At 30.3% G+C, this 27,446-nt stretch overlaps 2 protein-coding genes across 3 annotated transcripts; both read right to left on the bottom strand.

The window, feature by feature from the left end:
• Positions 1–6,485: 6,485 nt before the first annotated feature.
• Positions 6,486–11,784, bottom strand: LOC100261686 (probable LRR receptor-like serine/threonine-protein kinase At1g05700). 2 transcript variants are annotated; one of them, XM_059739472.1, is made up of 13 exons: positions 11,530–11,784; positions 10,348–10,903; positions 9,707–10,191; positions 9,475–9,607; positions 8,756–8,826; positions 8,574–8,646; positions 8,412–8,486; positions 8,097–8,275; positions 7,782–8,011; positions 7,568–7,694; positions 7,407–7,472; positions 7,140–7,314; positions 6,486–7,047 (listed from the first exon to the last, which is right to left on the bottom strand). In XM_059739472.1, exons 1-13 carry the CDS (start codon positions 11,657–11,659, stop codon positions 6,630–6,632), a joined length of 2,718 nt encoding a protein of 905 aa, XP_059595455.1. In that variant the 5' UTR covers positions 11,660–11,784; the 3' UTR covers positions 6,486–6,629. The 2 variants fall into 2 exon arrangements, with proteins under 2 accessions (XP_059595455.1, XP_059595456.1); XM_059739473.1 differs by lacking the exon at positions 8,574–8,646 and having other exon boundaries at positions 8,755–8,826; positions 11,530–11,782.
• A 9,368-nt stretch (positions 11,785–21,152) lies between these two features.
• On the bottom strand, positions 21,153–27,076 carry LOC100266874 (putative leucine-rich repeat receptor-like protein kinase At2g19210). Its single transcript, XM_002277140.5, has 13 exons — positions 26,846–27,076; positions 25,013–25,568; positions 24,369–24,856; positions 24,119–24,251; positions 23,440–23,511; positions 23,241–23,312; positions 23,079–23,153; positions 22,761–22,942; positions 22,449–22,678; positions 22,235–22,361; positions 22,074–22,139; positions 21,807–21,981; positions 21,153–21,714 (listed from the first exon to the last, which is right to left on the bottom strand). Exons 1-13 carry the CDS (start codon positions 26,973–26,975, stop codon positions 21,297–21,299), a joined length of 2,724 nt encoding a protein of 907 aa, XP_002277176.2. The 5' UTR covers positions 26,976–27,076; the 3' UTR covers positions 21,153–21,296.
• Positions 27,077–27,446: the final 370 nt, after the last annotated feature.

The raw sequence follows: 27,446 nt of genomic DNA, 5'->3' as shown, positions 1-27,446 counted from the left end.
ATTTCTTGCAACAACTCTTTTGGGTGTGGATTGTGGAAGCAATTCCGAACTTTTCAAAACCCATGAATCTTGAACATATATGAAGCTGCCATTGTGGATGTTATATGGTGAGTACGAAGAGTGAACATGCATGCATAGTTTATGCTGGTACAGATCTGTAAATGAACTACATCATTTTACCAGCTCCAAACGAGATGCTTAGTGACTCCTAATATTGCAAAGTGGCCCTGCAAGTTAAATCCATGTGTGTGTGATTCTGGGATGGAATGGTTGTTGAGGCCTTGCGTCCCGATAATCCACGTAGTTGCCAAATGGACGCACACTTTCAACCAAGATAGAGTTCTGGTTCAGTCGTCCCTGCAAAAGGTGTCCGGACACACCCTTCGATGGTTTTGTCAGCCATGGTTAGAGAGATTAAGCAATTGACCTTTTACTAGGTATAGCAAGCTTACCTTCCTCCTTGTGTGAAGGTCCATATATATAGTGTCAAAAGCTCTGCCTCCCTCTTTAATGATGGGAAGACTTTTTGGCTCGTCATGATGCCTTTAGGTGGTAACAGGGCCATCATCACCCTACGGGCGGCTGTCAGAGATCGTGAGAAGTGACTTGCCATCATTCCCGTCCTTTCGCTTGCAGGCGGCAGAATGTGGGCTGTGGAAGGTTGTCGGAATGACGTAGTAAGGCATGCTTTACTTTAGGCAACGATCCGGACAAACATATCCGGATAGGATATGTTGGTCGTCCGGATGTGATATGGCGGTCGTCCGGATGTGATGTTTGTGAGTGCCGTGTACCTCTCCCTGAGGGAGTCCGAATAGGGGAGCGCGCCACGTGTCCCTCTTTGGGGAGTCCGGATGGAGTTGCTCCGGACAGCGAGGCGCGCCACGTGTCATCAGGGGGAGGGGTCCCTACAATGGTTGATGGGCAAATTGTGTGAGGATTACAAAACTTGAACTCTCATCGTAATGTGGGGGTTGCCAAGTATTGAAGATGCTATGATGAGGAACAAGTAGAAACATGACATGTGTGCATTGAAGTGGCCACGCATGTGGGCTGGGCGCCCATGGGAAAGATCACAAAATCATCTATGCAATTATCAGCCAAGGATATTGGCCCATTAAATCTAGAATTGAAATTTGCCAAGCAATCTTACAATAGGATCAAGTCATTTTTTTGGGGTCTTTGAGCTTCTCACAAAGGCCTTGAATGAAAGAGTCCTATGAGGGGGGTGAATTGGGTGTTTAATTTTTTTTTTCAAGCATAAAAATTCAAGTAAAAAAAGTACAAATATAAAGAGATAGAGTTAGAGAGAGCAAACACAACTTTTATAGTGGTTAGACACCTCTTACCTACGTTCACTCTCCTCAAGCTCCTACTTGAGTGAGAGTTCTACCATCCTTGAAGCTTCAACCAAGTTTCCCTTACACTTAGATTCCGACTCTATTGGGCTCTTACACAATCCTTCAAGTCTCTACTCACTTGAAACTTTTAACACTCACGAAAACACTCAAAATATAGATGGAAATCTCTTAACTAAGCATAATAAAGGCTCAAATATGATTGAAATGCTAGGAGGAATGACAAGGGTGTACTAAAGAGTATGCAATTGAGGATTCAATGCAGCAAAGAGAGAATAAAAACTTTTGAGTGAAGAATAGGTAGTTAAACAATTAAATGCAGGTCTTTTGCTCATAAATAAAGTAGAACTTTCAATTTATAAGTTTCTAGTTTCGGGAGCCAAAAATGCTAAAATGTAGTCTCCATTGGTCAAGTTGGGTGTTGATTAGTTGACTAGCTATTAGGTAGTAAATGCATGACAGGTGATCATTGGGCTTGAATCGGACGTTGATCGGGAGGATTTTCCCATCGATTGGGAATGCATAGCTACTGGAAATGAGAAGATTTTTTACATTCCTCAACTAGTCCTCAACCGTGGTCAACCTATATTTTGGCTTGAAAACTTTTTTTTTATTCATTTCACTTTTGATACTTAAGCAAGGTCTTTAAGAGTACTAATAAGTTAAATTTAAAACAATTTGCCTAAGGTTTGTATAAGAAAACTTGAATTTTAATGAAAATTTAACTTTAATGCATAAATCAAGTTTTAAAATATGCATGAAAGATATGAAAATCCTAAGTGCACCAATGCATTCATCTTACATATGTTTCATAAGATTGTAAAGTTTTATATATACCTCGATCTTGCATTCAATTGGTCATTTGATGATTTTCTTAGATATCCTTTTGAATTTCCAAACTAAAACATAAAATTATAATTCAAAATGATTAACAACTTAACTATAGTATGTTATCATCAAAACATGATTAAGAGAACTCTTGGGCTAATACATTTAATAGGAAGTATGAAAAAAGTGATAAATAAAATGATAATTCAATTTTTTATATTAAAAAGTCATTTTAATGAGAATAATAAAGAGATATGACACCTGTCATTATTAATTATTATAAACTAATAATTAAAAATAATTTAAAGTTAAATTATATTAAAAAAATCATTTGGGAACAACAAATACGAAGCGATATGATAGAAATAGAAAGGGATACAATATTATATACATCATTACTAAGTATTAAAAATTAATTAATTTACGATACTATGAATACTATCTATTAAAAAAAAAAAAAATTTAAATAATTTAAAATAAAAATAAATTGTTGATATTCTACCCCTCAAGATTTATCATATTATTAAGTATTAAAATTTAATTTTACAATAGGAAAGATACTATCTATTAAAAATTGAAAATTAAAATTAATTTTCAAAAATTAAATTGATCTACATATCTACATTTATCATAATAATAAATTTCAATTTAAATAATTTAAATGAAACAGTGGTAAAATTAAATATTTAAATTATTAAAAAAATACATAACCTATAAGATAGGTATAAAAACTAAGTTAATTACTTAATTATAAAAATATAAATAATTTAAATAAACGTAAAAGATAATCTTATATTATTATAATATATTATCTATTAATATAATATATTGGATTTATGTGTTTACAAATATTATTTATTAATGGATATTGTATTTTTAATATGTTATTTTATATATTATTTTAATTTATTTATAAATTATTTAAAGCAAAAAATTTATTATCAAACTACTATTTTTTAATAATGAATGTATATAGACAACTCCTAAATTTAATTTAAATTATTTTTTTGGCAAAAAATAATTCAGTTAGCAATTATCTTCATAATGTTATCCCTTTCCATTTGAGGGGTTTCACCAATATGATTTGTTAATCTATTTTTTCAAATAATTATTATTAATAAATAAAATGAGAATTCAATTTTTTTTATTAAAAAAGTCATTTCATTGTGAATGACAAAAAGATGTGATACCAATCACTTTTACTTATTAAACATTAAATTATTAGTATTTTAGAAATTTGATTTTTATAATTACCATTATAAATTTCAATTTAGGGAATTTATTGCAATAGTGATTTGCAAAAAATTAAAAGATATGTATAAACAACAACTTCAAATGTGAGCTCTTATGCAACATAATGATAAAAATAATTATTATTAAAAAAAATTAGACATTAAACGATATTCTACATATTTGTTAAAGTTATTCTAATAATTTTTGAGTTAAAATAATTTATTTAAAGTAATAATATGTAGAAATTTTCTGGATGAATATAAATAAATTTTGAGTTAAAAAAAATTATTTTAAGTAATAATAGGTAGGAAATTCTAGATGATTGTAAAAATAAATTTATATGTAGGTTTTAACTTTTATATATCCTAATTAATAAATTCAAAAGGATTTTTTTTTTTGAAATACTAAATTATTAATATTTTTTGAATTTGATCTCTAAGAGTTATGATGACTAAAAAAACTAAAGGTTCACATTACTATAAAAAGGTAAATAAATATAGTATATGAATAAGAGATCAAACATTACTCAAACATCACCCATGTGCATCACATGTGTTGTATGGCTAGTATGAATAAATGAACAAAAATTGTCTTGATTCTTTTCTTTTGACTAAGCTTTTTACACCAAAAGAAACAAAAATTAATTATTAATTAATTTTATGTAAATTATAAATTTTATTTTATTTTGTCTAAAATTGAAGTGTAATGATCATTTTATATTACTTTTTATCTATATTTGAAACAAATTCAAATATCTCCAAATGTTATAAAAACCAAACAAAACATCCACTTAATCATTATCATTCCTTGTAATAATTTTTATCTAAAACAATTTGTGAAGGTAAGCAAACTTATTCAATGAAACTCTTGATGATTATGAAAAGAAGAAATCAACCAGCCCTTTTTTTTTTTTCAAAGATTTTATAATTTATTGACTAGTCAATATCACAATAACAATAAATTAAATGACACAAAAACACATTTTTCACCACTTGTTTTATTTAGTGAACTCATTTTTTTTTTTCAAAATATAAATTCATTTTTATATTAAGCTCATCATTTTAAAGGACATTGCACTAAATTTGTCTTTTGAAAGGATGAGTTAATTTTTTTATGTGAAAAGTTTTAATATCATGATAACACAAATTATGAGGGTTAGATTGACTCTAGGTTCACTCTTATGCATAAGGATATTTTGATAATTACGTAAAGTTGTATAAATGATAGTGAACAAAGTATCTGGATTGTATTAATTGATTAAATAGATGATCTTTTGTGGTTAGTTAATAAATTATGACCCATTCTGGGCTGGATTAAGTGACCTAAATTTTGGTGGACTCAAGTTACTTAAGCTCACTTGAGGAACCCTATAAATACCCCTTAGAGGTTATGGTTTCCAACACTTTTTTGATGAGTCATTGAGTAGAAGATCTTGGGTGTATGAAACCTTCAAATATGTTCTTTATTACCAAGAATTGATTTGGGAACATCTAAATTCAAGTATGAGTTTTTTTTTCTCTAATTTTTATTTATTTATCTTAATATGGTTTTTGTAGTCGTATGTTTTTGCTTTGATAGATTTAGAAAAACCTAGGACAAATACTTGCACCCTACAAGATCTAGGGACACAGAATGAAGAAGTACAAATATTCCCTACAATAATGAGGGTGAATAGAAATGGGTTTGGCAAGGGGAGTAGGAGAGAAATGTAGGGTAGCTTATATAGTAATATTATGGTAGTGACAAAGGCAATAATTTAGTAGTGGCCACCTGTGTTCCATGACAATAGGGAGATCTTATATGATAGCAACCATCTTTGTTATGCGGCAATAAGGGATTTTATAGCTACTTTCAATCAAGCTTGCAACCATATGCTTACTCATTTGTTGTGGTCCAATTAATCCTACAACCATATGCCTCATGGGAAATTCCTTTTCCTATAGCTCAAAACATTACATTCTATTCACTACGACTCAACTAGCTATGAGGTTATATATACTTATTAGCTATGGATTTTACTAAGCTCTCCTAAAACTCTGTGACTATATCTTACTTCTCTTATAGTGCCACAAAGTATGATATAAATATAAGAATTATTGCCATTGGAAAATTGGAAGATGTAGGAGCATAACAAGTAGATAGGGGACATGCGCATAAGAACATGCTATTAATCAACACCCCAAGTTGCTTTAAAATTAACTAAGAAACTTTACAAACAATTTACATTTTAAACTATCACATTTTTTTAAAGATAATTTGTTCTTAATAAAAAACGCCACTTCTTTTCTTCATTTTTTTTTCAATTTTTAACTTTCTTATAATACTTAAACTCTAATTTAGGATAATTCTTGTTTAAAAAATTAAATTACTTTAATTTTATATTGAAATTAATTTATTATAAATTAGTTAAATTGTCATAAAAATTTGAATATGACTTAAATATGTTTTGTTTTTATATATTTTTCTTTTCTTTCTCAATATATAAAATTTTATCATGATATTTAACTTAAAAACAAAACCAAAACATAGAAATAACTTAGCTTAAATAAAAAGTTGATTTATAAAATTTTAAAATTGAATGAAATTTCTACTACATGTGGTCACTATGCAATTATTGTTGACATGTTATTATGGGAACTCTTGCTCGTACATGAGCTAGATACCAACTTAATTGCCTTCTTCCTTTGTTTTAATTGATTCCTTAACATGTGAAATATCATAGTGTACTAGCTTGAACTAAGGGTTGATTTTTAAATATGGCTATCTTTTGTTCCTAAAAAGTGTCAAAATTTTTTTTTAAAGAAAATGATTTTCTCATATTTGTGTCATAAAAAAAATACAAAAGAAAATAAAATATTATAACAATTTGTCAGAGATTTATATGCTTTTAAATTATTTAATCTTTATATAAAAGAGTTAAATAAGTAAAATAAGTTTGAATTATGATATAAAAATAATTTATTGACTTTAAATCCGTCACTTTTTTTTTTCTTCTACTCTTCCTATCTATTTTCTTTGTCTCTCATTTTCCTTCAAACTTTCTTGGACCGAATATAGCCTAAAGTCTAAGGAAAAGTTGGTAAATTTATCCAATATAGAATTTTTCATGGACACAATTCAAAATATAGAGGAGCGCACCATATTCCTCACATGCTAACATTAATCAAATCTATCACATTAACTGAAACTACTAGCGCCAAACAACCACAACTACCTAGCATGGGGAGCCACTTCAGTGCTAAGAACCAAGGGAACATTTTCTAGGAAATTGCCTGATCCGATGCTGTGGCCACCTACCCTCTGAATTCTCCTGGAAGCCACCTCCCTCTCCAAACATTCCTTCAAGTCTACCACTACATGACTCATGTCTGGCCTTTGCATTCCTGTTGATGCTACACATGCTAAGGCTATCTCTACTGCTTTCCAGGCAGAATTGGTGTTGAAATCTCCTTGTAACCTTGGATCAACAATGCTTCGAATATCCCCTCTTTCAATCATAGGACTAACCCATCCAGCTATATGAATGCCCCCAGGGATTATTGCACGCCGGCCGGTGATTAGCTCCAATAAAACAATCCCAAAGCTATAAACATCACTCTTCTCATTCAAATTTCCTGTGGACTGGCATCTGCATATATAGGAAGTAATTAATAGTTCATGATCAATAAGGAAGCAATTATGTAAAAATTGTAAGGAATAATGTCATTAATTAACACCTACTCAGGATCAAAATATCCAGGTGTGCCTACTGGGTCAGTTGATAAGCTTTGAAGATCTCTGGACATTCCAAAATCAGCTATCTTGGCTTGCAGTGATTCAGTTAATAGAATGTTGGAAGATTTCATGTCTCTGTGGACTATTGGTGGCTTACAGCCATTGTGTAGATACTCCAATCCTACACAATTAAGCAAGAAAAGAATCACAAATTACAGAAATATTTGAATGCACATTAATTATAATGTGGAAGATCTCCGCTTAATTACTGACCATGTGCTGCATCTACTGCAATTTGAAGTCTCTGTTTCCAGTTCAAAACATCTGCAGCTTCTCTCGCTACAGAAAATGCATAAACATTAAAGTCCACGAGTAGCTTCCAATTAAAGTTATATACCTGTGATCAAGAGTGGTCAATACATATATATATATACCTGATAACTTCTGTTGCAGGTTTCCATTGGACATGTATTCATAAATGAGAACCATGTTTGTACTGTCATCGCAGTACCCAATTAGACGAACCAAGTTTTTATGATGAACTCTTGTCAAGAGTTTCGCCTGCAATATTTCAAATTTTTTAGTGTCTTGACATCATATGGAGAACTTATAGTACTGTAAATCCATGGATGGATTGCTTTGTCTAACCTCCGCTCGAAATGCCTTAGGGCCTTGATTTGATGATGGAGAATGCACCTTGACGGCAACCTGTGTGTCATCTGCCAAAGTGCCTAAATAAACTTCTCCAAATCCTCCTCTACCAATGGGGCGATTAAAGTTATTGGTGATACCCACCACCTCAGAGTAAGTGAACTCACAATTCCCTGACTTCAATGGCCCTTCTTTGGGGCGTTCAGTGACTGTCTCTATGGTTGTAGCTAAGGAAATCACAACAAAAATATTGGAGTAATAAAATGTTAAATCCTCACTTAGAAAAAAATGAAACTGAAAGAAAGAAAATACCTTTGGTTTCTCTCCTCTTGGTCAACTTCCGGATGATTGCAAGGGCAGCTATGAGGACCAGGATCACAATCGCAGACAGAATGGATGTAAGAACAGGAACAAAGAACTTGTTCTTCTTCTTCTTCTTTTTCTGTCCTTGGCACGAGACGGTCGGACAAAGATTTGGATTTTCTCCGAGACTTGCATAACATAGAACATGGTACGTCCACTAATTAATTAATAAACTTTATAATCACAATATATGGATATTGAAGTCTAGAATTCTAAAAACAAACATTGAGAACAAGTACTAGAAAAGATCATTAATAAGCAAACCTCAGAGTTCCATCCTTGAACTTATCCGTAACAGCCTGTGGAACCGAACCTGTTAGGTTGTTCCCCGTTAAATTCCTGCAAAGACAAGATCAAATACTCAGATTACCTGCATATATATCCTAAAGTATTCGAATATCCCAAAACTAAAAGTTAATTACTTACAGAGTTTTTAAAGATGGCCAGTCGGCAAAAAATTCTGGTACTGGTCCAGTCAAGTTGTTGTATGATAAATCCATGAAATAATTTGAGTTGCATGCATTTTGAGCAAAGATTATAGAGAAGATATTCATGCTGCCACCATTTTTTTAGGTGACTAATACTGCTCATGGCTGCTAATACTTACAGAGTTTGTAATGATTTGAGACTCAAAAATGAAGTAAGTATATTCCCGGACAAATTGCTAGATGAGAGGTTCCTGCTTGCAAGGTAGAGTGGCATATATTAGTAAATCCTTTGTGTCATTTATTAGAAAAAGATTTATAATATTTATGGTTGGCAATTTATATTGATGGATCATGTCATGTCAAAGCTTAAATATTCTATTGCATAGGTCAACCCAAATCTAGCATGACAATCATGCTAAAAACATAAACTCAAATGCTACCTAAATATTAAACAAGTAGTAGGTTATGTAACCCATTTAATAATCAAGTCTTTATATTTAATAATCAAAGTCGAATTAGGTCTTTGTATAAGTATATATGATATGTGTCTCCACTAAATATGCTTTTAGCTCAATTAATCCATCTATTTAAAAACAAATTTATAATAAATCAATTATGAGTTAAATAACCAAAATTTATAATGAGGTTAATCAATAGGATTATTAAATGAGTCAATTTTGATCAATTTCGTATTATATAAACTTAAAAACTACTTATTTATTAAACAAGTTATGTAAGCCGACATGAATTTTACTTAAACTCAATTATACTTGACCCAAAATCATGAAAAACTTGGTGAGTTTGAGTCATGTTAATGAATCATATCAAACTTTTAACTCCTAATAACTTTCACCAGTACATCCCTGCAAACATGAAGTTGTTCGAAATGGCAAACTCACAATGAGATTACAGTAGGGGAAGTATTATGGCTGCAAGTGAGGCCATCCCATTGGTATTCCATGGGGAGACATGGGTCTCCTTGCCAGTTCCTGCCCACTGCGTAATCTGATTTGATCCTCTTGATTGCATCAACTAGTATTTTCCAAGAAAAACAGGAAAGGAATTAAGTAAAGCTGGACCATTTTAACTAAGTTAGAATATATATATCTAACAGAACGGAACAGAGCCTACCATCGTTTTGTTGAGTTGATGATTGTGGGAATTCTTTTATCATGTAAGCCTCCATAGCATTAATAATTGGCGGAAGCGTGGATCTGTTTGTCCTTTCTAGTGAAAAGGACAATTTCTTTGTGGTACTTCCACTAATGGAATATTTGCTAGACACGGTGTCCGAAAAAAGGAGTCTAGGAGCCACAGGCCCACTAAATGGTTCATCATTCACGGAGACAGTAAATTCTCTGATTTGGCCTTTGTGATCCTCAACCTCCGCAAAGTGCATGTACATGTACAACTTTTGAGAAGGATCATCATCTATGCTTAAAGAGATACCCCAGGATTCACTTTCATTTGCAGGTTTTGCAGCAGTCGCCATGACAATACCCGGTAGTTTATAGTCAGAGGTACTAAAGGAAGAACTTACAACTGATGAATTAATGGACAACCAAGACCACCATGTATTTGGTTTCCAAATCCGATCGTAAACATCATCTTTTTCCCTAAATGATCACAATATACATTTACATTTGTTAGTTCCATATACGTAGAGAATTAAGGGAAAATTGGTTTGACAAAATCTAAAAAACAAAAAATGGTTTTTTGTTTTGAGAATAAAAAAATAGGGTGTTTTCAAAGAACATGTTTTAGTGCCTCACCTGATTAACTTCCACTCCTCTTGTTGTGTACCAAAATCCCACCTGTCATAGAGAATCAGTGACCCTGGTTCAGCTGGACTATAAATCGAATCATTAAGCCGTTTGAGCTCTAACACTGATATGAATGGTGTCCCCGAACCGATGTTTACCAGACACACATCTATGTAATCTGTAATTGGTATGTGTATGATTTCCTTCCTGTAAGTAGAAGTGACATTTCTTATATTCACTGTGGTCCATTCGTCAACACCTAGATATAGTTTGAAGATTGGAAGTTGATTCTTGGAATCATAATTCCCATACAAGAACCGAGCCCTGATCAAATACTTATGATTCTTGCCTTGTCCTGGCCATAAGGTGTAACAGTTCCTGTCTCCTTCTGGGAAGCTTCTAACGTTCTTGAGATGTTGATCGTTATTTTGATAAACATATTCTTCGGAAACGTTATAATTGATTCCAGTATCTGTGAATCCTGCATCCGAAGTGTAATATATCTCGGTTTCACTATCTGTATAATAGGAGCCCGGAGCTATCCCACAATCGATGCTTATGAACCCTACAAAGTTTCAAACTCATTCAAACTAAGCAGACTTTGTAATGAATATGCTTATCTACACTACAACTAGCTCCTTATTTTATGAAGAGAAATATGTTGTTGCAAGATGGTGCTAAATTGTATAAAAATTCGGAGCGACAAAGTTTGATACAATTTGTCAACATGATTTGAACCCAATATACTTTTTATGGGTATAAGATGAGTATAATCACGGTTAAACTAAACTTGTATTAATATACATAATACATTTAATAAATAAATAGTTTTTGGATGAATTTATATAACACGAATTTGATCTCACCAATTTACTACATACTGATTAACCTAATTATAACTTTAAATTATTTAAATATCATTTTGAATAAATAAGTCAATTGAACTACGAACATGTTTTGATTGAGATGGTGATCATATATGCTTAAACAAAACCTAACTCAATCAAATTATTAAATATAAAAACTTGATTGTTAAATGAGTTACACAATGTGTTACATGTTTAATAATTATATAGCATTTGATTTTATATTTTTAATGACTTATATATTTACTAGAATGCCTAGAACCTGACATGATACGAATATGACCACTAACATGAACTGACACCTACGATAAAAATGAATACCTACCTTCCTTCGCCGTGAGCTTCCGCCGACTAGACTGGTTTTCATGGAAGGTCCCTGAAACCCATCTCGAGTTGTGCAAGGAAATAATAACCAGAAGAACGATCAGCCAGGTCAATGTTAGTCCACCATCCATGTTGTTTCAGAGCTTGAAGCACCAAAGAGGCAACAAAATCTGGATGAAACTGAAGTGGTGAAGATTAAGGAAAGAAGAAGAGATATGGATAACATGTAGCGGATAACGTGGAGCGGAAACGAGCTTTATAGGCAAAGCCTTGTATACTAAGCCTCCCAAGCTTGGAGGAAGTAGGAATGATGTTGACTTCCAACGTGTTTGTTGGGAAAGGGTATTGACTTGCAGCGTATGTCTTGGGTTGCTATGATCAGCTCCTAATTATTCTTGACAGCCTCATAATATATGTAATTGAAAATTAAAGAAAATGTTCCATGGCTCCCTTAATGGATTTAATCAAAGTACCTCTTGATATAAATCTTAGTGGATAATGATTTCTCCTCCTTCAAAATTATTCTCTCAGTCTACGGATTCTATTTTCATAACCAATATAGACATTGGAAACTCATTAGAAATTCATGAGTTCCAATATCATTGACTTGTTCTTTCCCATCAAGTGGAAAATAAGAAAAGGAAAGATATAGAGGATACTAGGGTTTGGCTAAGATATTGAAGACTTGCTTTTCGATACCTATTGAAAAACTTCATTCAATAATTTTCTAACTATGAATACAGACATAAAACAATGCAAACTTGACTACATTAATTTGGAAGGTTTCATGCAGTACCATTCATCCATTGTGACTCGACAAAAAAAAAAAAAAAAATTATTTAATTTTTATGTCAATACAAAAAATTCAAAATTTTAATTTTTGTCTAAAATTGAAGTATAGTTATTATTTCATATTAATTACTATTCATATTTGAAACAAATTCAAATCTATATATTCAAGTTTCAAATAAGAACCAATCACTCACTCAAGTGTTATGATTCTTTGTAATTATGAAATGATGAAATCAACAAACTCTTCATTTTTTGTTTTTATTTTAAGTTTTTACAAAATTTTCGAATTTTATTGACTAGTGTACAAAATTTTTGAATTTTCAAATATCATACTAACAACAAAATTGAATAATGTACAAAATTTGTCAATGGAAAATTGGACAAGGAAGATGCCGAAACATAACAACCTTTTTTTTTTATATGTATTGAAAAAACATCACCAATATGAGGATATCATATATATTTTTAAATTTCATTATTTGCATCTTAGTTTTATTTATTTATATATTTATATCTTAGTTTTATTTGTTTGTATCATCGTTCAATTTAGATTTCACTATATATATTGAATGATTCAAATTTCAATTTCGATAGGTATGACCACGATATCTTAACATTTTTCATGTAGAAAAAAAAATACTAAGCTAGCTTTGAATTGTTGCAATGAATTAAAGTTATTGGAGCTAAAACCATTGATGTTGTTTTCCTATCCAAGTTGGTCTTTCCCATCATATTCAGTGGGCTAAATAAGTGGAAATGCTAAGAGCTATGGGGCCATGTTGTGTTGGAAGAAGACTAGCATCATATGAAAACTGAGTCAATTCATCATATTTTGGCTTAAAGAAAAAGAAGCAAAAGGACTTTGAAATGTAATTAATCTTCATTTTTCTCTTAATTTCGTTTATATTCTCATGTACCCAACAGACCATACAAGTCAAAATTAAAAACTGTTTTTGAAAATAAATCAGGAAAATATGTTTTATAATAAAAAATAGGAATAATTTTTTATTCTTAAAAACAATAAATTAAGATATTTTTTAAAAATATTTTCAAGTTGTTTTTATTTATTTTCATTTTTTTTATAGCAATGGTTTTAAAAAATAATTAGGTAGAGAATTATTAAGAATAAAATATAAAATTTTTTCTTTTAAATATTAAAAGACATATAAAATATGTTAAAAACATTTCAAGTTTTCCGACAAACTTTTATTTATAATATATACAAAAGAGCTAAGTGTCTATAGACTTTTTTTTCCCCTAAAATACTGATCATCTCACTTATAGATGTCCACATCATTTCATTACTTTATTTAATTAATTTGGATAATATTTTTCTTTTCTCAAAGATACTCATTTAAATAATGTTTCTCTTTAAAAAATTATACCATAATTTATTTAAAATAATTTTAACATGAAAGTTAAATATAATCACTGAAATTTCTAGATGATATATATAGATAATTATTTTTTTCTATTTCTAATGCTTGTTGACTTTTTTTTTTCCTAAAATGTTCTTAGTATCTCAGTTATATGCCTTACATGTGTCTTGTTAATATTTTATTTAATTAATCTCTTTTTTAAAAGACAACCAGAAAATCAATTTAGATATTATTTTTTTTAAAGAAATTTCCTTAAAAGATAATATGAAAATTAAGCAGTATTTGAGTTTTTAATGAATTATATTTAGTAGAATGTTTAGGATTTGACAAGACAGGAACATGAACCTCTAGCACAAACTTACACCAACAAAAATGAATGCCTACCTTCCTTGACCGCGATCTTTTGCGGATCTGACTTGTTCTCATGGAAGGTCCCTGAAACCCATCCCAAGCTGTGGAAGGAAATTATCACTAGAAAGAAAGATCAGCCAGGTCAATGTCAGTCTACCATCCATGTTTCAGATCTTGAAATACCCAGGGGAAAAAAAATCTCGACGAAAGTGAAGCTCAAGGAAATGAGAGGAGGTATGGATAAGATGGGCCTGAAACAAGCTTTAAAGACAAAGCCTTGTATACTAAGCCTCCAAAGCTTGGAGGAACTAGGGCTGATGTTGACTTCCAACGTGTTTGTTGGGAAAGGGTATTGACTTAAAGCGTATGTCTTGGGCTGCCATGATCAGCTCCTAATTATGCTTGACAGCCTCATAATATATATAATTGAAAATTAAAGGAAATGTTCCATGGCTCCCTTAATGGATTTAATCAAAGTACATCCTGATATAAATCTTAGCGGATAATGATTTTTCCTTCTTCAAAATTATTCTTTCTAAGGTGTTTTTGTTTTTATTTTCATGCCCATTGACCAATAAATTTATAAATGACACCTATTGAATGCACAACAAAGATAACAAAAGGTATAAATAAAAACCTATAAACAAAATTTTCATTAATTAAATTATAATTTGGAAGGTTGGGGTAGTAATTTTTAATTTATAAATAAAAAAACACTAATTTGTATAAATCAACCGGTTCTTCAACCAATCTTTCAATTTTATTTTATTTTAATCTCATTTATTTGTGTTTTTATAATTTAATCTTATTTGTTTGTATGCTCATTCAATTACTTAGATTTCACTATATATAATAATAATAATAATAATAATAATCCAAATTTTGATTTTGAATAGATATTACTTTGATATCTTAGCATTTTTCATGTAAAAAAAAAAAAAAAGTAAGCTAGCTTTAAGAAGTTGCAATGGAAGCTCTTGGACCATTGATGTTTTTTTTCCTATCCAAGTTGGTCTTTCCCATCATATTTAGTGGGCCAAATAATTGGAAATGCTAAGGGCTGTGGGGCCATGTTGTGTAGTAAGAAGACTAGCATCATATGAAAACTGAGTCAATTCATTGTATTTTGGTTCAAAGAAAAACAAGCAAAGGAACTCTAAAGTTTCACAGGAGGAAAAAGACTTTGAATTAATAGAGTCTATTGTTATTACATTTTTGAACTTTGGGGATCATCAATGTAAAATGAAGGCAAATCCAATATGAGGAAGATGGATCCATTGTATATCCAATTTATCAAACCAGAACGATATTTTCTACATTGAATTGTAATTAATTTTCATTCTTATCTTAATTTCGTTTATATTCTCTAGTACCATTTATTCTTAACAACAAAATATTGCATGGCTCCCTTAATGGATTTAATCAAAGTATCTCTTGATATAAATTTAGTGAATGATGATTTTTCTTCCTTCAAAATTATTCTTTCTAAGGTGTTTTTGTTTTTATTTTCATGCCTATTGACCAATAATTTTATAAATGACACCTCTAAAACGCGTAACAGAAAAAAAAAAACAAAAAGATATAAATAAAAATCCATATATGCTTGATATTGATCAAACAACAATTTTCTTTTTTTTTTTTTCTAAGAAAAAACTTTAAAAATTGAAGTTTTTCAAAATTTCCATCAATTGAGTTACAATTTGGGCATTTTCTAATTTATAAATAAAAAAACTCTAATTTGTATAAATCAACAATTCTTCAACTAAATTGTATTTTAATTTATAGTGGAATCAATGTATAATAATTTAAATATGCAACAAAGAAACAACTTTGAATAATAATTTATATTTTATAAATTATTTTTATTGAAAAAAAGAGAAATTAAGAGTGATTTGACAATAATTCTAAAAAACATTTTCAATCTTTATAATACTTGAAAAATAAAAAATTTTGAATGTTAAAAAAATTAGAGATTTTTCGTAAAATTAATATTAAACGGACTCTAAAGGTGAATAAACAAAACTATTTATAAATTTATTTGAGTTTTTGGAAAAATATTAAATAGTGGCCTAAATTACAATGAATGTGTAAAATCTAAGATTTTCAACATTGGAAATTCGTTGGAAATTCATAAGTTTTCACATAATTGATTTGATCTTTCCCATCAAGTGTACACAACAGGAAGTTTCACTGTCCTTAACGTATAGAAAATTATGGGAAAGTTAGGTTTTGGGCTGGTGATGTGGAAAATAAAAAAAATACTAAGCTAGCTTTGAATTGTTGGAATGAAAGTTATTGGAGCCAAAACCATTGATGTTGTTTTCCGATCCAAGTTGGTCTTTCCCATCATATTCAGTGGGCTAAATAAGTGGAAATGCTAAGAGCTGTGGGGCCATGTTGTGTTGGAAGAAGACTAGCATCATATGAAAACTGAGTCAATTCATCATATTTTGGCTTAAAGAAAAAGAAGCAAAGGGACTTTGAAATGTAATTAATCTTCATTTTTCTCTTAATTTCGTTTATATTCTCATGTACCAAACAGACCATACAAGTCAAAATTATTTTTGAAAATAAATCAGGAAAATATGTTTTATAATAAAAAAAAATAGGAACAATTTTTTATTCTTAAAAAAGAATAAATTAAGATATTTTTTAAAAATATTTTCAAGTTGTTTTTATTTATTTTCATTTTTTTATGGCAATGGTTTTAAAAAATAGTTACGTAGAGAATTATTAAGAATAAAATATAAAACTTTTTCTTTTAAATATTTAAAACATATAAAATAGGTTAAAAACATTTTGCCAACAACCTTTTATTTATAATATATACAAAAAGAGCTAAGTGACTAGACTTTTTTTCCCCTAAAGTACTAATCATCTTACTTATACGTGCCCACATCATTTCATTACTTTATTTAATTAATTTGGATAATATTTTTCTTTTCTCAAAGATACTCATTTAAATAATGTTTCTCTTTAAAAAAATATATCATAATTTATTTAAAATAATTTTAACATGAAAGTTAAATATGATCACTGAAATTTCTAGATGAAAAATATAGATAATTATTTTTTTCTATTTCTAAAATTATATTACATATAAAAGACTGAAATGCTTTTCCAAACTTTTTTATTTATTTTTTCCTAAAATGTTCTTAGTATCTCACTTATATGCGCTTAAGCATCCTGTTAATATTTTATTTTCTTATTTTATTTAATTAATCTCTTTTTAAAAAGACAATCAGAAAATCAATTTAGATACTATTTTTTTTAAAGAAATTTCCTTAAAATACCATATGAAAATTAAGTAGTATTTGAGTTTATATTTTTAATGAATTATATTTAGTAGAATGTTTAGGATTTGACAAGAGGGGAACATGAACCACTAAAACAAACTTACACCAACAAAAACGAATGCCTACCTTCCCTGACCGCGATCTTTTGCGGATCTGACTTGTTCTCATGGAAGGTCCCTGAAACCCATCCCAAGCTGTGGAAGGAAATAATCACTAGAAAGAAAGATCAGCCAGGTCAATGTCAGTCTACCATCCCTGTTTCAGATCTTGGAACACCCAGGGGCAAAAAAATCTTGATGAAAGTGTAGTATGTGAAGCTCAAGGAAATGAGAGGAGGTATGGATAAGATGGGCCTGAAACAAGCTTTAAAGACAAAGCCTTGTATACTAAGCCTCCAAAGCTTGGAGGGAACTAGGGCTGATGTTGACTTCCAACGTGTTTGTTGGGAAAGGGTATTGACTTAAAGCTCCTAATTATGCTTGACAGCCTCATGATATATATAATTGAAAATCAAAGGAAATGTTCCATTGCTCCCTTAATGGATTTAATCAAAGTACGTCTTCATATAAATCTTAACGGATAATGATTTTTCCTCCTTCAAAATTATTCTTTCTAAGGTGTTTTTGTTTTTATTTTTATGCCCATTGACCAATAAATTTATGAATGACACCTATTGAATGGACAACAAAGAAAACCAAAGGTATAAATAAAATTTTCATTAATTAAATTACAATTTGGAAGGTTGGGGTAATAATTTTTAATTTATAAATAAAAAAACTCTAATTTGTATAAATCAACCAGTTCTTCAACCAATCCTTCAATTTTATTTTATTTTTTTGACAAAATTTTAGAATTTTACTGAGTAGTCTATATCATACACTAACAACAAAGTTGAATGACATACCAAACTAACACTTGAGAGGGGGCCAACTAGGCATGTGGTTGAATTGAAATCTGGAGATAATGGCAATTAGAAAATGCATGAAGATGCAGGAACATAGCAAGTAAACGTGGAATACTTAGAAAAAAATACTATTAATATTCATGTTCACCTACTACAAGGAAAAAAAGGAAACAATAACAAGGAAACACAAGTTATTTTTGGTAACGATGATTGCTCTAAAGAGTCATCTTTATCTTTTTGGCTATCATCAATTGGGGGATCATTAGTTGATTATTGTTTTAAGTCATTTATTTATTTATTTTTAATGATGTCTATTCTTTCTAGTCATCTTTTGTTAATAATTACATTTTTTAATTGTCATTATTTCATTTATTGATTGTTTATTTCAGTTATCTTTTCTTAATAATGTTTGTTTGTTCTAATCATCTACTCCTATTAATATTTATTTTGACCTATCATTATCATTCATTGATAATTATTTTCATGCTCACCCAACATTTTTTTCTCAATCATTATAATTATATTATGAATATTTTGAAAATGGTCAACATTACTTGTATTTTATGCATTTGCTAATAACTATGAAAAATTATGATAAAAAAGTTAATTATAAATAAAAAATGCTATTAGAATCAAGGATGAAAATATCTGTAATCACGAATATATTGGTACTTCGATTTTATGGATATATAAAATATATCGGAGATATATCAGTGAATATTCTAAAAAAAAATATCGATAGACTTAAAATTGATCAAAATTCATGAAAATATAAGAAAAACCTTGTAGAAATATAATTAGAAACATAATAAACATTTTAAAGTTGTTTTATTGAAAAATTTGATATATGTATGTTATGATTTATCATATTTGATGATAATATCATATACATAAATAAAAAATATCAATTTTATAAGTGTATATTTATTATTAAACTACAATAAATATTATTACATAATAATATTATAATATTTAATTATAATATGTTTAATTTAAAATATATTTAATATTAAAATTATGATCTATTTAATTCAATTATATTAAATAATATAAACTAAATGATGATATATACATGGTGGTGATATTTAACAACTATGTTTATGATTTGAAAACATACGTTATGCATTATCATTTAATTTGGGTGTATTTAATGACATAAAATAAATAATGATAATTTGTATAAGTATTTTTTATTTTAAAATTTTGATAATTTTATTTAAAAATTTATATTTATTTTATATATAATTATTATATAAAAGTCACAATCACAAAAAATAATTTATTTATAATAATTTTATTATGATTAATTTATAATATATGTATATAATTTATAATATTTGTTTATATATATAGTTAATATATTTAATGCTAATAATCTATATATATAGATATATACATAAAATGTGTACATTTTATCAAATCAAGCATGGTTGGTCGGTTGTGTTGGTGAGAAAATATGAGGGGGTGGACAGGTTCAAATCCCTAAAACTTCATTTTTTCCATTTCCTTGGATTTTTCCTTGCCTTTTCATAATTCCAATTACAATCCCACGTCACAATTCATTTCACCAAAAAGGTTTATTTAAGCATCGGTTCATTTCCTTGGATTTTTCCTTGCCTTTTCATAATTCCAATTATAATCCCACATGGACAATTCATTTCACCTAAAGGGTTTATTTAAGCATTGGAGTGGTACGTGGCTGGCAGGCGTGCCAGTGCACGTTGGGCCCCCTAGCTAGTTGGGGGGAATGGGCTGGGCTGGAGTGGTTTGGACTGGGCCAGTCTATTGTCTGTGGTAGGAGTTTTGAAGAGATTAGAACCCATTTCAATGTCGTTGGAGACTTGTTACAATGCTACTGTGGACTTGTTTTCAACTGTGCTAGATCACTCCTCTTTTTAATTTAATTAAATATAATATGATGATGATAGGAAAAAAATTAAGAAATTTTACAAACAATTTACATTTTAAACTATCACTTTTTTTTTTTTAAGATAATTTTTTCTTAATGAAAAAAATATTTACTTTTTTTTTACTTTATGTTAATGAAAAACGTCACTTCTTTTTTTTATTTTATTTTTCAATTTTTAACTTTGTTATAATACTTAAGTCTAATTTCGGGAAATTTAGGATAATTTTTGTTTAAAAAATTACACTACTTTAATTTTATATTGAAATCAATTTATTATAAATTAGAAAAATTGCCTAAATATGACTTAAATATGTTTGTCTTTATATATATATATATTCTTTTCTTTCTCAATAAAGTTTATATATAAAATTTTATCATGATATTTAACTTAAAAACAAAACCAAAACATCAAAATAACTTAATTTTAATAAAAAGTTAATTGAAAATAAATTTACAAAATTTTAAAATTCTATAAAGAAATTCCTACTCCTTGTGTTCACTATTTTTATTAATATTTCATAATTCATTCAATTCTAAATGAAGTTATGAGAACTCTTGCAATTGTTGTTGATATTTTATAATGGGAATTAACTCTTGCTCGTACAGGAGCTAGATATTAACTTAATTGCCTTTTTCCTTTATTTTAATTGATTCCTTAACATGCCCAATATAGTGAAAAATCATAACATGCCCAAGATATTATATTTCGTTTCTAAAAAGTATCAAAGAAAAAAAATGTTAAGAAAAATAATTTTTTCTTATTTGTTTTACAAAAAAAATATAAAATAAAATAATTTAAAATTTTGTAAGAAATTTATATGCTTTTAAATCATTTAATCTTTATATAGAAGAATTAAATAAGTAAAATAAAATATAAAAAGTAATTTATTGACTTCAATTCCTTCACTTTTTTTTTCTTTTACTTTTTTTTTTCTCTATTTTCTTTATCTGGCATTTCTTTTCAAATTTTTCGATTGAATATAGCCTAAAGTCTGAGAAAAAGTTGGTACAATTATCCAATATAAAATTTTTCATGGACACAATTCAAAATATAGAGGAGCGCACCATATTCCCCACATGCTAACATTAATCAAATCTATCACATTAACTGAAACTACTAGCGTCAAACAACCACAACTACCTAGCATGGGGAGCCACTTCAGTGCTAAGAACCAAGGGAACATTTTCTAGGAAATTGCCTGATCCGATGCTGTGGCCACCTACCCTCTGAATTCTCCTGGAAGCCATCTCCGTCTCCAAACATTCCTTCAAGTCTACCACTACATGACTCATGTCTGGCCTTTGCATTCCTGTTGATGCTACACATGCTAAGGCTATCTCTACTGCTTTCCAGGCAGAATTGGTGTTGAAATCTCCTTGTAACCTTGGATCAACAATGCTTCGAATATCCCCTCTTTCAATCATAGGACTAACCCATCCAGCTATATGAATGCCCCCAGGGATTATTGCACGCCGGCCGGTGATTAGCTCCAATAAAACAATCCCAAAGCTATAAACATCGCTCTTCTCATTCAAATTTCCTGTGGACTGGCATCTGCATATATAGGAAGTAATTAATAGTTCATGATCAATAAGGAAGCAATTATGTAAAAATTGTAAGGAATAATGTCATTAATTAACACCTACTCAGGATCAAAATATCCAGGTGTGCCTACTGGGTCGGTTGATAAGCTTTGAAGATCTCTGGACATTCCAAAATCCGCTATCTTGGCTTGCAGTGATTCAGTTAATAGAATGTTGGAAGATTTCATGTCTCTGTGGACTATTGGTGGCTTACAGCCATTGTGTAGATACTCCAATCCTACACAATTAAGCAAGAAAAGAATCACAAATTACAGAAATATTTGAATGCACATTAATTATAATGTGGAAGATCTCCGCTTAATTACTGACCATGTGCTGCATCTACTGCAATTTGAAGTCTCTGTTTCCAGTTCAAAACATCTGCAGCTTCTCTCGCTACAGCAAATGCATAAACATTAAAGTCCACGAGTAGCTTCCAATTAAAGTTATATACCTGTGATCAAGAGTCGTCAATACATATATATATATACCTGATAACTTCTGTTGCAGGTTTCCATTGGACATGTATTCATAAATGAGAACCATGTTTGTACTGTCATCGCAGTACCCAATTAGACGAACCAAGTTTTTATGATGAACTCTCGTCAAGAGTTTCGCCTGCAATATTTCAAATTTTTTAGTGTCTTGACATCAGATGGAGAACTTATAGTAGTGTAGAGCCATGGATGGATTGCTTTGTCTAACCTCCGCTCGAAATGCCTTAGGGCCTTGATTCGATGATGGAGAATGAACCTTGACGGCAACCTGAGTGTCATCTGCCAAAGTGCCTAGATAAACTTCTCCAAATCCTCCTCTACCAATGGGGCGATTAAAGTTATTGGTGATACCCACAACCTCAGAGTAAGTGAACTCACAATTCCCTGACTTCAATGGCCCTTCTTTGGGGCGTTCAGTGACCGTCTCTATGGTTGTAGCTAAGGAAATCACAACAAAAATGGAGTAATAAAATGTTGAATCCTCACTTAGAAAAAAATGAAAGTGAAAGAAAGAAAATACCTTTGGTTTCTCTCCTCTTGGTCAACTTCCGGATGATTGCAAGGGCAGCTATGAGGACCAGGATCACAATCGCAGACAGAATGGATGTAAGAACAGGAACAAAGAACTTGTTCTTCTTCTTCTTCTTCTTTTTCTGTCCTTGGCACGAGACGGACGGACAAAGATTTGGATTTTCTCCAAAACTTGCATAAAATAGAACATGGTACGTCCACTAATTAATTAATAAACTTTATAATCACAATATATGGATATTGAAGTCTAGAATTCTAAAAACAAACATTGAGAACAAGTACTAGAAAAGATCATTAATAAGCAAACCTCAGAGTTCCATCCTTGAACTTATCCGTAACAGCCTGTGGAACCGAACCTGTTAGGTTGTTCCCCGTTAAATTCCTGCAATGACAAGATCAAATACTCAGATTACCTGCATATATATCCTAAAGTATTCAAATATCCCCAAACTAAAAGTTAATTACTTACAGAGTTTTTAAAGATGGAAAGTCTGCAAAAAAATCTGGTACAGGTCCAGTCAAGTTGTTGTATGATAAATCCCTGAAATAATTTGAGTTGCATGCATTTTGAGCAAAGGCCTCCGGCCTCCATCAGATTATAGAGAAGATATTCATGCTGCCACCATTTTTTTAGGTGACTAATACTGCTCATGGCTGCTAATACTTACAGATTTTGTAATGATTTGAGACTCAAAAATGAAGTAAGTATGTTCCCGGACAAATTGCTGGATGAGAGGTTCCTGCTTGCCAAGTAGAGTGGCATATATTAGTAAATCCTTTGTGTAATTTATTAGAAAAAGATTAATAATATTTACAGGTGACAATTTATATTGGTGGATCACGTTCATGTCCTGTCAAATCCTAAATATTCTACTACATAGGTTAACTTGAATCCGACATGACAAATATAAACAAATAGCATGTTGTGTAACCCATTTAACTCATTTAACAATAAAGTCTTCATATTTAATAATTAGGTTGAGTTATATCTTATATAAATACATATGACATATGTTTCAACCAAATATGCTTTTGATTTAATTGATTTATTTATTCAAAGACATTTAAAATGAGTCAAATATGGGTTAAATAACCTGAAGTTTCAATGAAGTCAATCAGTAGTATTATCAACTGAGTTAATCCAGATGAAATTACTGCATGTAGGTTGACCTTAGAAACTATCTATTTATCAAACTTCACTTAAACCCAATTAATATTTAATCAAAATCCATGAAAAGCCTATTGGAGTCGAGTTGTGTTGACAAATCGTATCCAACTTTATTACTTCTAATAATTTTCACCACTAAGTCCCTACAAATATAAAGTTGTTCGAAATGCCAAACTCACAATGAGATTATAGCAGGGGAAGTATTGTGGCTGCAAGTCAGGCCATCCCATTGGTATTCCATTGGGAGACATGGGTCTCCTTGCCAGTTCCTGCTCACTGCATATCCTGATTTGACCGTCTTGATTGCATCAACTAGTGATTGTCCAAGAAAAACAAAACAGTAATTAAATAAAGCTGGATCATGTTCAGGCCTGCTCAATAACTAAATTAGAACATACACGTAACAGAGCAGGACAGAAGAGAACCTACCATCGTTTTGTTGAGTTGATGATTGTGCGAATTCTTTTATCATGTAAACCTCCATAGCATTGATAATTGGTGGAAGCGTGGATCTGTTTGTCCTTTCTAGTGAAAAGGACAATTTGTTTGTGGTACTTCCACTCACGGAATATTTGCTATATACCGTGACTGAAAAAAGGTATCCAGGAGTCAGAGGTCCAGCATATGACTCATCATCGTTCACGGAGATGGTAAATTCTCTGATTTGGCCTTTGAGATCCTCAACCTCCGCAAAGTGCATGTACATGTACAACTTTTGAGAAGGATCATCATCTATGCCTAAAGAGATACGCCAGGATTCACTTTCATTTGCAGGTGTTGCAGCAGTCGCCATGACAATACCCGGTAGTTTATAGTCAGAGGTACTAAAGGAAGAACTTACAAGTGATGAATTAATGGACAACCAAGATGACCGTGTTAATGGTTTCCAAATCCGATCGTAAACATCATCTTTTTCCCTAAATGATCACAATATACATTTACATTTGTTAGTTCCATATACGTAGAGAATTAAGGGCAAATTGGTTTGACAAAATCTAAAGAACAAAAAATGGTTTTTTGTTTTGAGAATAAAAAAATAGGGTGTTTTCAAAGAACATGTTTTAGTGCCTCACCTGATTAACTTCCACTCCTCTTGTTGTGTTCCAAAATCCCATCTGTTATAGAGAATCAGTGACCCTGGTTCAGTTGGACTATAAATCGAATCATTAAGCTGCCTGAGCTCTAACACTGATATGAATGGTGTCCCCCAACCGGCGTTTACCAGACACACATCTATGTAATCTGTAATTGGTATGTGTATGATTTCCTTCCTGTAAATAGAAGTGGCATTTCTTATATTCACTGTGGTCCATTCATCAACACCCAGATATAGTTTAAAGATTGGAAGTTGATTCTTGGAATCATAATTCCCATACAAGAACCGAGCCCTGATCAAATACTTATGATTTTTGCCTTGTCCTGGCCATAGGGTGTAACAGTTCTTGTCTCCTTCTGGGAAGCTTCTAACGTTCTTGAGATGTTGATTGGTATCTTGATAAACATATTCTTGGGAAACGTTATAATTGATTCCAGTATCTGTGAATCCTGCATCCGAAGTGTAATATATCTCGGTTTCACTATCTATATAATAGGAGCCCGGAGCTATCCCACAATCGATGCTTATGAACCCTACAAAGTTTCAAACTCATTCAAATTAATAACAGACTTTGTAATGAATATGTTTACTTGCACTACAACTTGCTTGTTATTTTATGAAGAAAAACATGGTGTTGCAAGATGGTATTAAATTGTATAAAAATTCAGGGTGAAAAAGTCTGATATGATTTGTCAACACTGTTTAAACCCAACATAATTTTTATGGGTATGGGTTGAGTATAATCGCGGTTAGGTTGAACTCGTGTTCACCTACATAATATGTTTAATAAATGGTTAGTTTTTGTATCAATTTATATAACACGAATTTGACCTAAATTGTTCAATTTACTAATATTAACTTAATTATAACTTTAAACTATTTAACTAATATTTGACTTATTTTAAATTTATTTTTGAATAAATAAGTCAATCAAGCTACCAACATGTCTAATTAAGATGGTAATCATATGGCCTGATACAAGATCTAATTTAACCAAATTATTAAATATAAGGACTTGATTACTAAATGGATTACATGACGTGGTACATGTCTAATAATTATATAGCCTTTGAGTTTATATTTTTAAAGGACAATTGTGTTTTGGACCAATTGGACCCAAAAATTAAGATTTGGTCCATAAAAATTGTATAATTGATGGGAATGATATAAAATATAAAGAGACTAATATACCCTTCAAAACTATTTTGAGTATTTTCTATCATAATATTTGACAAATTTTTTAATCTTAAATTTTTTTTAATAATTATTCTAAAAATTATAATTTTTAGAAAACTAATTTTTTCTTAAAAAAGTATATCATTTAAAAAAATAATTTTGACATATTTTTAGTTATTTTTTACATACATAATTTAAAAAATATATATTTTCTAAGATGTTTGATTTTTAAATAATAATAATAATAATAATAATAATTTATTTTTATTTTTTTGAAAAACGGTGTATTTTTGGACAAATCACTAAATTAAATTAAATTTTATTGAAGTTGACAAAAAAAATAAAGTTTAAATTAATATTTTTTTTACTTTTTTTTTATAGTCGTCAATAAAGATAATTTTTGGAAAGATAAAAAATTTATATCATTCTTCTTGATTTTCACACTTCCTCTAGGTCTTGTGCTTAAATAGTGAATTTATATGGACTAAAACTTAATTTTTGGGTCCAATTAGGTTCAACACACAATTGAACCTATTTTTAATGATATATATTTAATAGAATGACTAAAATTTGACATAACACATATACAACCCACTAACATCAACTGACAGCTCTGATAAAAATGAATATCTACCTTTCTTCGCTGTGAGCTTTCGCCGATCTGCCTGGTTCTCATGGAAGGTCCCTGAAACCCGTCCCAAGTTGTGGAAGGAAATAATCACTAGAAGAAAGATCAGCCAGTTCAATGTCAGTCTACCATCCATGTTGTTTCAGATCTTGAAACACCCAGAGGCGAAAAAATCTCGATGAAAGTGAATTACGTGAAGCTTAAGGAAAGAAGAGGAGGTATGGATAAGATGGGCCTGAAACAAGCTTTAAAGACAAAGCCTGGTATACCCAGCCTCCCAAGCTTGGAGGAACTAGGACTGATGTTGACTTTTCCAACACGTTTATTGGGAGCAGGTATTGACTTACAGCGTATGTCTTGGGTTGCTCCTAATTATGCTTGACAGCCTCATAATATATGTAATTGAAAATCAAAGAAAATGTTCCATGGCTCCCTTAATGGATTTAATCAAAGTACCTCTTGATATAATATTATAATTCTTTGTAATAACTTTTATTTACAAGTATTTGTGAAGGTGAAGAATTAACTCATTCAAACAAATTTAACCCTTCATAATTATGAAACTAAGAAATCAACCAACCATTCAATTTTTCTTTTTTCTTGACAA

Source organism: Vitis vinifera, chromosome 9 (assembly GCF_030704535.1).
Source record: "Vitis vinifera cultivar Pinot Noir 40024 chromosome 9, ASM3070453v1".
NCBI lineage: Eukaryota > Viridiplantae > Streptophyta > Magnoliopsida > Vitales > Vitaceae > Vitis > Vitis vinifera.
Note: the sequence above shows the minus strand (reverse complement) of the source record. Positions and strands in the feature narration are given on the sequence as shown.

Bases quoted from the DNA above. Each gene is read 5' to 3' on its own strand.
- LOC100266874 (XM_002277140.5), bottom strand. From the start codon at position 26,975: ATGGATGGTAGACTGACATTGAACTGGCTGATCTTTCTTCTAGTGATT. The intron at 24,252-24,368 runs GTAGGTTCTCTT...GACAATCACTAG, and splicing joins ATCAACTCAACAAAACGATG to TTGATGCAATCAAGACGGTC. The intron at 22,679-22,760 runs GTATTTTCTTTC...TGATTTCCTTAG, and splicing joins CAAGAGGAGAGAAACCAAAG to CTACAACCATAGAGACGGTC.
- LOC100261686 (XM_059739472.1), bottom strand. From the start codon at position 11,659: ATGGATGGTGGACTAACATTGACCTGGCTGATCGTTCTTCTGGTTATT. The intron at 9,608-9,706 runs GTAGGCTCTGTT...GGAAAATACTAG, and splicing joins ATCAACTCAACAAAACGATG to TTGATGCAATCAAGAGGATC. The intron at 7,315-7,406 runs GTCAGTAATTAA...TTAATTGTGTAG, and splicing joins TGCAGTAGATGCAGCACATG to GATTGGAGTATCTACACAAT.